We start from the raw sequence: 18477 nt of genomic DNA, 5'->3' as shown, positions 1-18477 counted from the left end.
CATTCTCGCAATAATAGAGGACGAACAAATTGGTAGTAACGAGAGGCAATTTCTTATTAACCTATGCACACTTGCCAAAGTATGCATTGCCAGAAAATGGCTGGCAGAGGAGGGACCGGAAATAGGTATATGGAAGGCTCTGGTCGAGGAGACCATTACCCACGAGAGATATGTTTACGTGAGGAGAGGGGCTGAAAGTAAATTCCATCTGATATGGGATAAATGGTGAGGTAACAGTAAATGGTAGTAGAGAAAATGGAGAGCCTCATGGATTTGAAGCTATGACATAGCTCTCCCCTTTTGTTTTGGTTACCTGTTTTCTCCTCTTCTTTTTCTTTTCTTATGGCTTCGTCAGCACTAGGTAGGGGGGGAGGGGAAGGGATAAGGGGGGGTGGGATGGGACAATGGGAGTGTACCCAATAATGATGTTGTAAACGAGTGTATTTGAAATAACAAGTTATGTAATTGCCCGAGACTCGACCCTGCAAAGGGACATCCGCGGATAGTCAAACGTCGACTCACTGTAGGAATAGGTAAGACGAGCACATATGTAAATACAATCACAAGTCATGAATAATAAAGATAGGGATATAATACAAAGACACAAATAAGATAGGGATATATTAGAAGCACCTCATTAGATGTAGGGAGTAGAACAATTTAAAGTTAAAACTTGAGAAGTTAATGTATACTGACACACAGGGTAAGAAGGTAGATATCACCAAAGTAAGCCCGAAACATAGATAATATTAAAGGGGAAAAAAAAAAAAGGAAAAAGCGGAATTGATGTATTTAGCACGGGTGGACGGGAAAGCGGTGGTCAACAATGTGGTGTCGAGCCTCGAGGAATGGAAGGAGAGGGGTAAAAACTTGTGCAATATATACATGGCTGTTTTATGTACTAAAGAAGGGGTACACCCCTTGGTGTCATTGTTTTTATGAATTTGTAATTTGCATAAATAAAATAAATGAAATTAAAAAATTGAAAAAAAAAAAAAAAAAAAATATAAAGGACATTCTAGTCCACAGTCATCTGGAGAGTAATGTACTTAACACCAGAAACAGACCGAAGGAAGGATCCCGTAAATGTGGCAATTGCAAGGCGTGCCCAATCATGGTCACTACCACGTCCTACACAGACAAATTTGATAAAAATTGGAAAATTAAGGACCAAATTAACTGCACCACTCCGGGAGTAATCTACAATCTCCGATGCCCCTGCAACCGTGTATACATTGGAAAGACCATCAGACCCCTGAAACAAAGACTACTTGAACATATGTCTAGTATACGCAATGCTAGCAGGGACAAAATGCACATGAAGAATCTGACCCCAGTGGCCAAACACTTCTACAAAAACCATCAGAGCAATCCAGCCGGCCTACAAGCATTTGGCATGCTACAAGTCAATCTAGGCATCAGAAAAGGGGACACAGACAGGGAACTGCTCAAGCAGGAAACTAGGCTCATCTTCCTCATGGACACCATGACCCCGCGGGGTCTCAATGAGGAGAATAGTTATGCAGCCTTCCTTGGATAATTGAATGACTAAACTGTTCCCCAAGATATAACCCTATTCACCTTCCTGAAACCTCACCCCATCATAAAATCTCCTAATTTACCATCTCCACAACAACACACTGGCAACCTAATTTAAAGACCTATAAGACTCATACATCACTTCACTTGGATGTCACCGCCCCCAATAACACCCCTACCTATGAATTATTACACACAGCTAATGCATGCTGACATGGACGAATATGGACTTCTAAAACCAACAACACCCTAGCAGTCAATCACAGTTTGTTTTGAATTTTTCACAGTATTTGCACTAAGTGTTACAATTACCTAGTTATCACGATTTCCCCACCAACACTGCTCAGGACCCAACTACCCCTTTTTACACTCAGTCACACAGGACTTGGTATCATTTTATCACCCTCCAGATGTAACTTTGCGCTGTTATCAGCCTATTCACATGAATAACTTCGACGACCAAGTAATCGACCTATCGCAGTGTCGACGGCACAGAACACTAGCGGTCTCCACCCCCTTTCTTTTCTCCTATCTTTCGTTTCACCTACAATCACCAGTTGAAACAACACTCAAACTAACCCTACACATTGGTACACAACAACATAGACACTGTCACCAACTATGAGTCATATCACAGAATAACTATGAAAAATACCTGACACCAGGAGACCTCTTGGAGCCCAACATGAATATTACCAGTGTGAACCCACACTGAGAGATGGGACACCTTGGTCCCAATACCCTAAACCAGTGCTATTACACTGTACCTCAAGAGTGTGAGGAACTAAGACCTTCAAAGACGACCACTTACCTGCAAGTGTCGGCACCCGGGACATTCTCGGTGGTGACCCTGTAAACAAATAAACAAAACCTAATTAATTTTAGAATACTAAAAACATAAAAAATCAACCAAGATGATTGTGAATAATAAACAAAAAAGTCGACATCAGACTGAACACCCTGACAAATAAAGGATATTAATCCGCAAGCCAACCTACAAATGAACAGAGCCTCCCGCTCACAGCCGATAACAACCTTACAGATATGATACTCAACGTATCAAACTCTGACACAAATAACCTATGAGAACAAGCTCAGTAAAAGAGCCTGAGTGAAGGACAAGCTACACTATAATAATAATCATACTTACCAGTTGGAGTGCGGAGCACTGACTGCTCGCTGATGTCTGGCGATGTCCGCAACTAAAATAAAAATGTACTATTGGAGCCTTGGCTGGTACATAATTAATCCTAACACCAGCGATGATGCATATGAAAATCAAATGAACAATTTCACAATAACATAGAAGGAGATACATCGTTATTGAATACATGTATCCAGAAGTACTGTCAAAACCCACGTCACACAGATGACGCTATGGGCATGACGCGGCGATGGAAGCTGCGGATTGGAGAATTCAAATGATACACTGCCTACTTAAACCCACTCAGGACAACAGCGCAGGTTGCCCTGAGGAAGATCTGCGAAGCGTACGCCGGCCACCTTAGCCGTGCGGTCGCCTCACATGCATGCCTCAACCTGTGTCTTGATATAGTCCTTGTAAGGACTCCTACTGATATATAATCACTGTGTCTCTAATACTAGTCCTTGTAAGGACTCTAATGATTTAATTGTTTAAATAATTTACTATGTCTGCCTAAGGTGAACCTAACAGCTCCAGGGACTCCGTTGAGCACCCGAGAGGGTTACAGGATCCGGTCTCCAGCCCTGTATGCGAGACCCGATCGCTCCGTTCCCATACGGCTGTGCTCCGCCGACTACAAAGTTATTAACACTCACGGTCATACCTTTGATCTAACCAAACGTAGCGGCTTATACTATATGCTGTATCAATTACATGTAACGCCACCAACGAGGGCAATTAACAGCAGGACAGTCATCTATCAAAGACAAACAGTGTCTCTGTCCTCAATCTTGCTGTCAAACCCCGTGGAGAGCACTAATAAAATGCTGTATCAGCCTATATGTAACGCCACCAACGAGGGCTATTAACAGCAGGACAATCACCAATGAATAGACAAATATTGTCTCTGTCCTTAATCTTGCTGTTAAACCCCGTGGAGAGCACTAATAAAATACTGCAACAGCAGACCTATAATTAGGAAATTAATTAGATCAGGTCACCAGCAGACATATATACCCTGTTAATACTATCCGTGATTATGTGTATAAAAACCAGCATCGGTGATTTGAGATAGTGCAAAAATCATTAAACTGTGGTAAAAGGATAAAGGGGACCCAATAGGGACATTATCCTCCCCTTAATAAACTGGTCTATCATAACCACTAAAGGCCAACATCAGATCTCCAATCTGAGTGTGCACTAAACACCGCATATATTGGGAACAACATACACACCAGGAGATTTGGGGATTGGTTCAACCTGATATCACCCAATATACATAATAAAAATCTCCTCTTCATCAGAGATACTAAATCTGACCATATATCTCCAGCACGGACTCAGGGATATCACTATACTAAAACAAAAGACACCAGTGACACCCATACAGATCACTCAACATCTTGGTATAAGTACACTTACCCGCGGATATCTGTAATAAGGCTAATGTAAGCCATCAGATACCTTAAGGGACATATACGTACACAAGATATTAGGAGAGTGGATCTTCACAGTAGGAGGCATTGCATGTTGATACCGCACGTGCAGCTTTTTAAAATCACTGTATTCACGGTTTTATGTTACATGTTAGTCTGTATATTTCGCAGTTTTAAAATAAACCATTAAAAGGTATATTTTATGTGTAAAAATTATTTTTTCTCTTTTGGTGCACCACACCTTTGACAATCCCTACCCTGTCTTCTGATATACTAGGAGAGACAAGAGCCTGCTTGAAGGCAGAGGGGACAGTACCCGAAGAGAGGGATAGATTGAAGAGGTGGGCAAGATGGGACAGGCAGAAGGAGACAGGAAGGGGAGGAGGTGGAAGGGGATAGGGTTAGATGGGGAGTTGGTTAGGGGGTGGTCTGGTTGGATGTGATGTCCTGGCATATGGAGTCAGTTTTGTATATAAAGTTAGTGGCAAAGTCAACAGCAGAGAGTGAGGAGGGGAGGAGGAGATGGGCAGAGGAGGGAGTTGACAGTGGCAAAAAGGCTCCAGGGTTTTTTAGACTGGGAGGAGATGAGGTTCTTGAAATATGACTCTTTAGCAAGGGAAAGGTCAGCACTGAAGGATGAAAGTAAAAGTTTGAAATGGAGGATGTCTGCCTTGGAGTGTGATTTTCTCCAATGTCGTTCAGCAGTACATGAGCATTTTTGCAGGCATCTGGTGCATTTAGTGTGCCAGGGTTGAGGTGTTCATAGTGAATGGGGGCTGGTGGAGCGGCAGAATCAAGAGCAGAGGTAAGGGAAGCATAAAGGTAAGTGGCTTGTTCAGGATATGAGAGAGAGAGAAGTGAGTCAAAGAAGTAGGATAGGGAGGTGGTATAAATAGCCTCGATGTAACACTTGGTGATTGTAGTTTTGGAAGGTGGAGATGGAGAAGCAGAGAGGCATAATTTAAGAGAGAGAAGGTGATGGTCAGAGAGGGGAAATGGGGCGTAGGAGAAATCAGGAATATCACAAAGATAGGTGAAGACCAGATAAAGTAAGCTTCCATTTACATGGGAGGGTGAGGAGGTCCACTGGGAGAGACCAAGAGAAGATGTCTGGTTAAGGAGTTTTGAGGCAGAGATTTCTGTGAGAATGTTTATAGAAATGTTGAAGGCACCTAAGATAATAGAAGGAATATCGGAAAATAGGAAGTGTGGAAGCCATCAAGCAAAGTTGTTGAGGAAGTTTAAGGGATCACCTGGTGGACGAAAAATGACAGCAGGTCGAAAATGAACAGGTTGGATGAGGCATATTGTGTGAACTTCAAATGTAGAGAATGTACAGTAAGAGATGGTTCTGGGGGTATGAGTTGGTAGGAGTAACTAGAGGGTAGTAGGACTTCAACCCCACCACCATGGCGGCCATCTGGTCGGGGTGTATGCGAGAATGTGAGACCCCCAGCTGAGAGGGCAGCAGGTAAAGTAGTGTCAGAGGGGTGATCCAGGTTTCAGTAATGGATAGGAGATGGAGGGAGTTGGAAATATAAAAAACTCATCAGTGGGAACCAGTTTGTTACAAAGCGATCTAGCATTCCATAGGGCACAGGATAAGGGGTATGAATTTTTAGGACAGATGTGAATGAGATTGGCAGGGTTGCTATAGCGATCAGTCAAGAATGATTTGGAAGGCGGGGGATACAGCAGGTGTGATAATGGTGCTGATCAGTGAGCTAGGAAGGGAAACCGCAGGAGTCAGGAATGGAAGGAATACAGTGTGATACTGATTGTGGAGAGGTGACAGTGGGAGGAGGGAGAGAGCAGGGCTGATGGGTGTGGTACAGAGCCTGTGGTGGGGCACCAATGAGAGACAGTGAGGTAACAGGAGAGTGTGGGAAGGGAAGTAGAGGAGAGGAGGGTAGTGATGGGAAATCTAGTTCGTTTTGGTGACTAGTTCATTATGATCTAGTTCACCCAAAAGATTAGATCAGAAGATTAGTTCATCTAGTTCATTTAGTTCATTATTCCATCACTGATCAGAGACTGAGAGGAGTGCATGGATCTAGATGAACTAGACTAGATTATGACACACAGAGCAGGCATTGTAATACCAGCTCATTGTAGGAGTTTAGTCTTGTTGGAATGATCATATACTGTATGTTTAATACGTCAGATTATTTTCTAGTTTAGAAAAGCAATGTTATACAGCACCCTCCTATTAATCCCATTGTGGTTATTATTTTACCTTCCATAATATGCAAGTAAAATACCCAAATTCAGAGTAATTTAATAAGTCAATTTTTTTCTGCTTTTAAAATACAGTAATTAGAAAAAAACATGTCCCCTTGCCCCAATGTAACTAACCTTAGAGAGTGATAAAGTAGAGACTTTGCAAAGTAACCAGTTGCTGATTGGTTGCTAGGGGCAACTGCTCCACTATATGCATCATGAAGGTTCATACATATCCATCTCTGACTGTAATGTGGAGTAAACAGAGCTACTACAGTATACTGTATAACATGCAGCAGCCAGCACTGTGTCTGTGGCTGCATACACACAATACATGTGCCTGAGCACAGCAGTGCCACACATGGTAGCTCACAGGTACTGTACAGTCTCATTATGGTGCATAGTCAGAGATTAGTTCAGGGATCTGTATGATCAGTAAACTAATTGAACTACTGAACTATTTGCAGGACTCATGAGTCATCAGGACAATGTAGTTCATTTGGATCCGCACAGTCCAGACCGTGTGTGAGCTCAGCACTGCCATCTTTGGCAGCTACCATGTACTGCCTCCTGTGTATTGCATGAGAGCTGATAACATGGCTGCTGCAGAAGCTCCTACACAGGTCCCAGCAGAAGATTTAGCCCAGCAGTATGCTCAGGACCCAGTACCAGAAGCAGCAGCTGTAAGTGTTTGGGCATCTGAACTAATCATATAATGATAGCATCACATAAAGGTGAGCAGCATGAGCACACATGCTCACTCACAGACACACACACATAGACTCTGGCTAGGCAGTGCATACTTTTATTTTATTAGATCTGTATTTGCTGGGCTTTGCTGTACTTTTAACTTTAGATACAGGAAGTAAAGATCCAGTAAATGAGCCTTATGGAGCTGCTGGGCTCTGTCAACACTTCCCACTTGCTTTACTTCCTGGTGAACTAAATGAACTAATCTTTGCCAGAGCAGTGATCTGAACGATTTAGTTCACTTTGAAGATTAGTTCATTTTGAACTAATCATTCACGAACTACCCATCACTAGAGGAGGGGAGACCGAGGAGAGGAGAGGAGAAGATGTAGGAGACTAGGAGAAAAGGATAATTGTGGTAACATGGGGCAGAATAAGGGATTAGGTAGACAAAGAGTTTTGGGGGGTGTTGATAGCCTGGGCATAGTGTATATGAAATGAACTGGGTGAAAATAAAAATTTGATATAAAATAATTGGAAAAGAAGTGGCGGCTGTATGAGAGACAGAGCAGTAAAATTGCTGAAAGGAGGAGAGAGTACTACCAGGTGATTTGCAAAGGCATGTAATGTATGGCTAATATACACAGGTTACTAGTGAGGCAGAAGTATAGTTTAAAGGTTACGAAGTAGCAGTGTGTTTGGTAATGTAAACAATAACTCTGTGTAAGCTTCACTGATGACATTACACACCCAAGCATTTACAGTGATAGGAAATAATGGCATTACACATGGTTGTTTTAAGTTAATCACACATAGGATGTAAAATGATCACAGAGAGAGTGAGGAATGTGGCATGATAGAAATGAACATACGCATACCTCCCAACATGACTCATTCCAGGAGGGACACAATGCTCTATTTCTGGACTACCCTTGTAATGTATGATTGCTATTACCTGTGTGGAAACACCTTTCTTACCCATTGACCTGTTTAAAACAGGTGACGGTAATCATACATTAAGAGGGAAGTCCAGAAACAGAGCAAAGTGTCCCTCCTTGAGAGGGTCATGTTGGAAGGTATGCATACATGGGAGGAATTCTTGATATTGATGTAGTTTGAAGAGGTTTCACTTCTGTTGCTTGTCAGTTTCGCCGCGCAAACGTCCCGACCTCCCAACTTCAAAAGTCGGGAGGTATGATAAAAGTGAGATAAGCAAAAGGTGAGAGGTTACAGACATCCCAGTCTAGTTAAATCACTTTTTAATTTTAAAAATATATTTGTAATGTACAAATACCTAGGATAATGCAGTATGCTAATCAGAGCGATGCTAGTTCAATAATGTCAGTAGCATGTAACGATATTTTAACTTGGATAATCCAGTATGCAAATCAGAGCGTTGCTAGTTCAATAATGACAGTAGAATGTACTAAGAAGACAGGTGTTACATCACATTTGGTCCAGGCTGAAGTTATACAATTGTAATCTTCCTACTTAGAATCTTCTTACTTTGAATTCTTACTAAATTTCTAAAATCAAATTTCTATGGTCAGCCAAGACTTAGTCAGCATTCTACCCTCTAATAAGCCACCTCAAACTTAAATGGCTGTAAGGCCAAAAACCAACGGGTCACTCGAGCATTCACCTCTTTGTTTGTATGCATCCCCTGTAAGGTTGCATGATCTGTGACCAACAGTAGTTCCACCCGGGAATTTCATTAAATACACGGGTCCTTTTTCTGTGTGAAAGGGCACACCCGTGTCATAAATCCCGTGTCTCCGACCCTGGAATTGACCAGGGTCGAGGACACGGGATTTATGACCCGTGTTGACCCTTTCACACAGAAGAAATACCCATGTTATTCAGCAAATTACTGGGTAGAAATTTTTAACCCGGTAATTTGTTCTTCTGTGTGAAGGGGGGTCAGGCTGCTCCCGGCAAAATGACACGGCATTTGAAATGCTGTGTTTTTGCCAGGATTTTCAGACTTTTCTGTCTGAAAGGGGTATAAGAGGGCTGACTCTCAGTTTCCTTCCAGGGTTTTAACAGGTTTACATAGTAGATTTGTACCTCCCTCCTTCTACCCACCTGTCAAACCCTGTAGTTGACCAGTTCTACTGCCTCTATGATCTCATAAGGGCCCCACCATTGTGCATACATCTTGCTTTCTGTAGTGGATACTAACACTAACACTTTGTCTCCCGGGTTAAAGGACCGGTTGACTGATGTAACATCATAACTTTGTTTCTGATGTTGTTGGGCCCATTCCATGTGTTCATTCAGGAGTGGCGAAATCTGCCTTTGGCAGCCGTATAACTGGGCCACAAACTGAACAACATTGGGGTCCTAGCACGGTTGTTCTTCCCACCCTCCTTTTAAGAGATCTAGAATTCCTTTGGGCTGCCTCCCATAGAGGAGCTCAAAGGGACTAAACCATGTAGAGGATTGGGGGTACCTCTCTGACCGCAAACATCAAGTAAGGTACTGTAAGAGCATATCCTAATCTTGTTTTTCTTGTGACACTGCCCTCCTTATCATTTGTTTAAGGGTTTTATTAAATCTTTCTACCAGGCTATCTGTTTGTGGGTGGTAATCCTGTCTACTTTTAGCAACCGGCATAAATCCTTCATGAGTCTAGAAACAAAAGATGTACTGTTAAGACCTCTTTCTGTATTCCTAAACGGGTGTATATGGGTATTGTGCAGGGGTATTGCCTCTGGGTACCTAGTGGCATAATCAACTACCAAAAATATGTATTGGTGTCCTCAGGCAGATTTTTCCACTGGCTTAGGCAGAGGGTGGGGGTCTTCTGGTTGCCCTAGAAACCCCACTCTTCTTGGCAAGTGCCTTAAATTATGATAACAGTAGTACTGGTATATAATATGACCAATAGAGCTGCAACCACTGTATGCAGTTTAAGGGACAGAGCAGAGCTGCTGCACATGCCCATTGTACCATCTTCTTCTACCACAAACTGTCTGTGTGGATCTGAGCCCTCAAACATCGCAATGGACCAGACAGTAGCTGCCAGGAGGAAGACAGGAGCCTTACCATGAAGTGGGAGATTGTGAGCTTAGAAAGTGCAGTACTAATTCTATTACCTTTGTGTATTTATTATTATATGTTTAAACATTTCCTGACCACTTATCTTACTTAAATGTTTAAACAGCCTATACTATAGACCAGGCATGTCCAACCTTGGCACTCCAGCTGTTGTGAAACTACAAGTCTACTACATAGTTTTGCTATTAAGAAAAGCTAAAAAAATTGCTAGGCGTGCTGGGATGTGTAGTTTCACAGCAGCTGGAGGGCCAAGGTTGGACATGCCTGCTATATGTTACGATCCGCCTCCAGCGGATCGATGTAAATGTGCAGTTTTTTATATTCTGGTTGCAGTTTGTATGTTTTCCCTGGATCTGTACTCTGGGTTTTGTGAATCCAGCTTCCTCAGTTTCTTACATTCCCTGCTGCTTGGGTGTGGCTGCATGCAAGGTGATTTAGTGAGGTTCTCAGCATGCAGTCACGGCCGGTTATAGCTTACTGATAGCTTTGTGTATCCTGCCGTGTATTCCCTCTATGTTGTGCTCCAGAGTCTTCCCGGTCCCAGCACCTTGTGTACAGTGTCCTGTGTGCCAGCTTTGTTTGTGCCTCAGTCCTCAGTACCTGCAGTGTCCTTGCCAGAACCTGCTGCCAGCCCTTGTTTCCAGAGTGTTCCCGGTCCCAGCACCTTGTATCCAGTGTCCTGTGTGCCACTTTTGTTTGTGCCTCAGTCTGCGTGTACCTGGTCCTTGGTCACCTCAGTCTGCAGTACCTGCTTCATCCAGCCTGCAGTGTCCTAGCCTAAACCTGCTGTCAGCATTCGTTGCAGATAAGTCAGGGGTGCACCCTGCCAGTTACCCTTGTGCTTTGCAGTATTGTATTCATTATATTCCATCATTGAGCATTGTTGCCATTTATATTTTGTTATATTCCATCATTGAGCATTGTTGCCATTGCATTTGTATTTATTATATTACACTTTTTGGGCATTGTTGCCATCCCTGTAGGGGTCTCAGTCCTGCACGTCAGGTTTAGTTAGAGGTCCTTTTGCTGCTGGTCTGCCTCCACAGATATGTTGTCCTGAACATAAAACCTGCCTTTAGCGGAGTGGGGTGGACATAATTCGCCCTTCAGCCGAGACGGTACAGGAGAAGACTAGCTCCGCACGTCAGGCTGGGGCAACAGAGTCAGGGAGCAGGTCTTCTGACCACCTACAGAACCGTAACACTATATACTATCTGTACTGTTAAATATTAATACTTCAGGGCTGTTACTACTCCCCCAGACTCCCATACTTACTCTAATGTGCTGCAAAGTGGAAGATTTTGGAAACCCCCATCTAAAATTCTTGTGTTTGCCACTGACTGGCCCTATCAGATCCATACCAATCTTCCCAAAAGGCACGGAAATTATAGGGAGGGGTACTAGTGGAGCCCTAAACTCTGGCTGTGGGGCTGTCCTGTGGCACACTGGGTATTCCTGACAATACTTCTTAATGGAAGCATAGATGCCGGGCCAAAAGAACCTTAACTGGATGTGCTGGAGTGTTTTCTCCTCCCCCAGATGGCCACCTCACAAATGCATATGTGCAGCTTCTAAACTGTTCCAACTGCTAAAGTTTTCGGGGAACTAAGACCTGATCTACCCTTTTGCCTTGTAAAGTAGCAACACAATACAGCAAATAATTTTTCAAAACAAAATATGGTACACCCTCTGATGGTAAAGCATCAATTGCCCTGCCATTAACCACTTTAGCAGTCTTAAAGGCCTGTACCAATCTGCTGTCATCGCGTTGATCTCTCCCAAAGTCCTACAGTGATATTTTCTTGCCATCTGGGTTCCATTGGGCCTCAGACTCAGTCTCTTGCTGTGGTTTAGGACTGGCAGCATCTCTCCCGGATGCTTAACTTTGGTAGTCTCTGGCCCCTTGGGTTGCTTCAGTTGACTTTTTATTGGTATCATGCCAGGTAACCAGCTTCTTCATCAATGGAAAATCATGGCTCAGGATCAGCGGACAAGGTGGTCTGGAGGTCACAGCTGCTACCACCTTTAGTGACCGACTTTGAATGGTCAGGGGTAAGTAGACACCTGGACATCGCCATGGATGCACAACAACCTTGTCAGCTCCTGGAGGACCCACGTTGGCATTGACAATGGTGAGATAATAGTGAGCTCACTGCCGGTATCCACCAAGGCCCAGATCTCTCGGCTTTCCACCTGTACCAGCACCCAGAACAGGGAGGACTCTGCTTGGTATACCCAATAGCCTCCATGCTGACCAATGGCCAAGACATTTGGCCACACTGCATTCCATCGGCTCGCCTTGTTTTGGGCAGTCACACCACACATGACCAGGCTTGCCACACTCAAAGGGAGTTGGAGCCTTTGGTTTAACCACTGGGACCCAAGTTCTGGGCTTAGGTATTGTCACATATCCTGACCTGGCTTTAGTCAGCTTTCACAATGTCAGGTGCCACTCAATCAACACTGACAACTCTGGAAATGTCTGAGGGTCAGCCTGAAGGGCCCATTACCTGGTCCAGTGCGACTATCTCCACAGCCCTCACTGCAGAGTTTTTATCCGGCTGTAATCAGGCCCCTGCCAGCCGGGCTAGATTGGCCAGCTGAATTCTGGGAGGCTCAGAGCTTCTAGCTACCAGTAATGAAACTCCTGGGCCTCGCTGGGCCCCATCACTCCAATCCTGTCCAGTATAGCCTTTTTCAGGCTAGGATAGGAGCAAACCTCTGCCACAGTCATATCCACATACGCTTGCCGTGCCTCCCCTGTTAAACAGGGAGCAAGTCTATCAGACCATTCCCGCAGGTCACCCGGACCACATGGCTGGCTCACTTTTTTAAGGCTTTTAGCTCAACAGTTCAATCTGGGCTTGTTGCCCCTCACGAAACATCTGAGTTTGATGTTGAGCAGCCTGATCCTGTTATCCTGCATGTATCATCTGGACCTGGGTTTGTTGCCCTGCTGCAAGTGTAGCAAACTTTTTTAACAATTCATACATGCAAACATATTGCCCTGTGCTTCCCCTTTAAGGGCAAACCTAGGCGGTTTAATATAATTTGCCAGGCTTATCAAACGGACCAAGCCGACACCCGTCTGCTTTGCTAGCTATTTAACACACAACAGAAAACAATCTGCTTATAATGCGATGGCCCTTTTAAGGCTACAAACACAATGCATAACCAGAAGAGGGAAAAAAACAAAAACTTGCAGTTTAAACACTGGTATTCTCAGTTTCTGCTGTACACCACCCTTCTGAGAAGGATCCTTGTTTGCAATCTCCACTAATTGTTACAAGGATCACAAACATGTGGACTCAGATGAAGACTTTTGATGTTTATTTTTGTACAGCAAGACACAGCATAGCAGGTTCAATCCATATGCAGTTTGTATTACAGGCAGTAGCATACAGACACTCTTAGCATAGCAGACTCTTGAAAGGCTCCAGTGGTCCCTATGCTAAAACATCTCCGTCCTATCACTTGAGTACATAAAAAAACGAGAACATATGCTGGCAAGTTTATTATCTTTTACCCCCATGTATGTGAGCATATGTTTGCGTTTTTTATATAAAAGAAAATACTATACTCATTTGATGCGCCATTCTGTGTATTCTCTTTTCTCAATATAAATATACAAGGTGTGTCTATTAAATTCCAGGATTGTACGTGTAGTCAATGAATGAAAATGTGTAGGAATGAGTCATCATGCGGATGTGATAGCATAACCAATGAGGCGCGAAGGTGGAACAAATGCGCAGTGATTGCGTCAGCATTTCCGTTTTGGAGAAGGTAAACGCAGGTGGTTCATTAGAGCGCGTGTCACGGTCGGTGATGGAGCAAAGAGTGAATATCAAGTTTTGTTTCAAAATTGGGAAAACGCAGAGTGAAACCGACGAGTTACTGAAAATTGCATATGGAGATGCTGCTATGTCCCGCTCCCGTACTTTCGAATGGTATGCACGCTTTCACGATGGCAGGAAAAGCACGGAAGATGACCAGCACAGTCGGCGACCCATCACAAAACGAACAGAAAATGAGGTCGCACTAGATGGGTCATGTGATTGTTATCTGAGTTATATTTAGAGCAAAATATGTTTATTAAAATTTAGTTGAACATAGTAAACAAAGTTGCGGTACAGCAAAAATGATACCATCAACAACATCATGTAATATAACGTAGAGTATCGCAGGGAAGGGGGCATACAGAAATGAGGGGAGGGAAGAGGGAGTAGTGAGTGAAGTCAGGGGTTAGAGAGGAGGGAGGTGGGGGGGGGGGGACAGATCCGATACATAACAGCAATTACAATCAAATCACATATAGAGAAGGTATTATACATATATTTTAATTTGGGTGTATATATGCCAAAGCCTGGGTACATAGTAACTTTAACAAAATCTAGCTAAGGCGGTGTGGAGGGGATATACTCCAGTGCTGTCCCGTATGAGGGAGAGTCTTTAAATGTTAGCCACCTGGCCCAGGTATCTCTGAAGGAGTCATAATCGTCTGCAGCAGAAGACACTATATCCGCCATGTCCATGTACATATCTATTCTGAGGAACCACTCTTTGATTGTTGGGGAATAAGAGGATCTCCAGCGTACAGGAATAACTGCCTTTGCTGCGTTGTTTAAGCGGCATAAGAGGGATTTTTTATATCTTGGGATAGAGCCATACGAATAGGGAAACAGCCAGAACAGGGGTCTTGAAGAAACCGCTTCACCCAGTATCTTTGTGGAGATAGAGATAACATATTTCCAGTAAGGTTGTAGTAAGGGACAGTCCCACCAAATATGGTGGGGGTTTCCGGGGCCCAAGGAGCAACGCCAACAAATATTGGGTATACCTGGTCTCATCTTAGATATAGTATCGGGACATCTATACCACCATGACAATAATTTATATTGTGTCTCCACTACCAGTATGCTGGGGGAACAAACATGGGCAAGTTGGAGGATTTTTTCCCATTTGGCATCCGTTAGGTCAGTCTTCAGGTCTTCATTCCACCTTTTAGTGAAGCAGGGGGGATCATGGCTAGCGTCATCTAGGAGGAGGTTGTAGATCATGGATATAGGGCGGGAAGGTGACTCTTCAGATGAGCACAGGAATTCAAAGGGAGTTAAGGTGGGGGACCGAGAGGCAATGGGATCTAGTGACGACAGAAAATGGCGGGTTTGAAGGTAACGCCAAAAGTCGCTTGCCGGTAGATTCCACTTCCCGCGCAAGTCCTCAAAAGAGATCACCTTCCCCCTACTCACCAGCTGTCCCATGCGGAAAATACCAACTTTATACCACGGCCTAAATTTGTTGGGCTCTAATCCCGGGGGGGAAACGTTTGTCATATAGGAAAGCCATGTAAGGGGATGAGAGTGAGGAGATAGACAGAGAACTACGAATTGCCTTCCAGCATGTTAAGGTTGGGCCTGAGTTATATTTAATGTTGATATATTCGTATTTGTACTTCACATTCACTATAGTATTAGTTAAATTGTTACTAAACCCCTGATTTTTTGTATTATTATTTATTTAATAGTTTTAAGGACATGTTTGAAGACAACCTAAACACAGGAGCTGATGAATTAGAGATTGATCTGAGGGAAGCAATAGAGAAAATGCTGTGTAATGATGTAAACGAGCTGGTGAGTAGTGGTGTATTTTATATCCATAATAGCGAAATGTTTCTTATTGCCAACTTACATATAAATATCATAGTTAGTATTTTACTATATTACCATCTGGTATATGTCATATTGCATATTACTAAAAAGAAAGCAAAACCAGAATGGGGGACCAAATAGGGGGGGGGGGCATGATCATGCTCTGCCGTTCAAAACATGTAAAAAAAACCAGTATGGGCCAATTTACTAAGATGGGAGTTGCTATGGGCAACCAATCAGAATCGACTTATTTATTTAGCGCCCTCTAGAAGATAATAGACCAGATCTGATTGGTTGCCCATAGCAACATCCAATGTGAAATAGTACTCCCATCTTAGTAAATTTCCCCCTATGTGTGGCACCATGCACTTAAGGTGAGGCAGATCCAGCTGACAGTGGCGATCACCACCCCACTATATGACTATAGCTGTCCTCTGTATAGCAGTGCAGCTGCAACAGGGTATCGTGCATGAAGAGAGAGAGAGAGAGATGAGACTGCTGCTGCTCCTCTCTCTATGGGCCTGATTCACATCTGTTAGCAAGGCTGGACAAAATGGACAAGATGGACAGAACCATGCTGCACTGCAGTTGGGGCAGATGTAACATTAGAGTTAGATTTGGGGGGGGGGGGGGTGTTAAAAAGTGTAAGAATAAAGCAGCCAATATTTACCCTGCACAGAAACTCCACCAAATCTAACTCTCTCTGAACATATTACATCTGCCCCACCTGCAGTGCAGCATGGTTTGTCCATATTCAAAAATTGCAGCCTTACTAAAAGGTCTGAATCAGGCCCTATGTACACCTGCCCCCTCTCCTTCCCTAAACCATCCCAGATAAAAAGAACTCCCTCTTACCCCTCTCCCTAATGATTGCAGCTATAGATATGATGCACATACTGTATCTGCCAAATGGATGTCGTCTTTTTACACTGACCATAGATCTATATATTAATTACTCCTCTGAGTATCTCAAACATTTTTTTTTATTAAAGAATTTTATTGACCGCTAATCACAAAAGTTTTAGCAATACATGTCCAAGACACAAAACTGTCGCAACATATTGTAACGGGTACAACAAATTGTTGACATTGATGCAAACATTGTGATAATAAAATTTTGCTCGCATTGCTCGCATCAGGCGCTTTCTCTCACAGAGTGCAACTATCTGATCATCCACTCATTAGTCATCTCACGGCTCAACTACTGCAATGTTCTCCTCACCGGCCTCGCTCAATCCCAACTGGCTCCTCTCCAATCTGTCCTCAATGCTGCAGCCAGGCTTATCTTCCTCTCCCGCCGCTCTAATTCTGCCACTCCCCTTCAACAAAATCTGCACTGGCTTCCATTCCCCTACAGAATCCTCTTCAAACACCTCACACTCACATACAGGGCCATCTCTAATTCCATTGCTCCATATATCTCTAACCTCATCTCCATTCATACACCCTCCTGCCCTCTACGGTCGGCTGGAGACTGTCGTCTCTCCTCCACCCTGATCACTGCTTCCCATGCTAGAGTACAGGACTTTGCCCGTGCTGCACCCCTTCAGTGGAACGCACTCCCTCGCTCCATTAGACTCTCCCCGACCTTGCAAAGCTTCAAACGGGCACTGAAAACTCACCTATTCATCAAAGCATACCCTTCCACTGCATAAACCAGATGGTTCTCCGACCCCTTGCCTGTTTATATCCTGCTATCTAACCACCACCCACTTGCTTGCACCTCTTGTAATCTGTCTGTCTCCCCTTCCTACTAGATTGTAAGCTCCTCCGAGTAGGGCCCTCTTCCCTCCTGTTGTCAAAGCCCTCTTCTCTTCACATGTCACTCACAGCTCTCCTATACTCCAACACTCAGTGGCCATCTTCATTGGCATCTAGCCTCTAGTTGTATGTTGATTGAGTCCTCACTACTTATATCCAAGCTGTAATGTGTATTGATCTGTGGCGCTCTTTATTTGTACTGTATTCTTGTTATTTATTCAATGTTATGCCAAGCTTTGTCTCCCTGTATTGTTCGTTTGTACGGCGCTGTGAAACACTTGTGGCGCCTTATAAATAAAATTATAATAATAATAATCACATACAATATACACAAGACAAAGTTAATCTTTTTTTTTCTAATATGGATTTTATTGAATATTAGACATAAATTGATGGATGCAAAATGAAACATATCTCCAATCATTACAGGAAAAGTTACATTACATTATCCTGGTGATACAATGCTTTGAAAAAAAAGCTTCATTATAAATTGTGACTATGCGATCGTGACTAGAGGTGACAATAACAAAGATGTCAATGTTTTATATATTTTTTTCCTAACAAAGTGTAATCATAATAAAACAAGACTATAACAGACCTTCATGAAATATGAAAAAATTAGATTCAATTAATTGAAATGGGTCGTTAAACAGGTCAAAATGGGATACCTGCGGCAATCACGTCCATGTTATACCAAGTGGTAATTTGAAAACATTTACGAAGTGCATCTTTAATAGGTGATGACCGTGTATGAATATATGGTAGCCACATTTTAAAAAAACGACCTGTCAATTTGTCTTTCTGGAGTGTGGTGTCTGTCCAGTTCATAGAGAACAAATATGCAGATTTGAGGATGCATTAGAGTTAATGATATCGAGTCAGGTTAAATCCATTGAGAAAGAATGGTTTTCTTGGTTGACGCGGCCAATTTTTTAAGTAAGATGCGGTAGCCCTTAGACCAATTTTGGTGTGTAGTAGG

At 43.2% G+C, this 18477-nt stretch overlaps 1 protein-coding gene across 2 annotated transcripts in view; it reads left to right on the top strand.

Moving 5' to 3' along the window:
* Window positions 1–18477, top strand: part of LOC146042532 (uncharacterized) — a 386937-nt gene that overhangs the window by 290645 nt on the left and 77815 nt on the right. For both annotated transcript variants that reach the window (XM_083162688.1, XM_083162613.1), the window contains one exon: window positions 15614–15719. In XM_083162688.1, coding sequence (XP_083018814.1) covers window positions 15614–15719 — 106 coding nt within the window. The remainder of the gene's footprint in view (window positions 1–15613; window positions 15720–18477) is intronic.

This window comes from Crinia signifera, chromosome 1, assembly GCF_055691185.1.
Source record: "Crinia signifera chromosome 1, ASM5569118v1, whole genome shotgun sequence".
Taxonomy (NCBI): domain Eukaryota; kingdom Metazoa; phylum Chordata; class Amphibia; order Anura; family Myobatrachidae; genus Crinia; species Crinia signifera.
The sequence above is the reverse complement of the archived record's forward strand: the minus strand, read 5'-3'. Positions and strand labels throughout refer to the sequence as shown.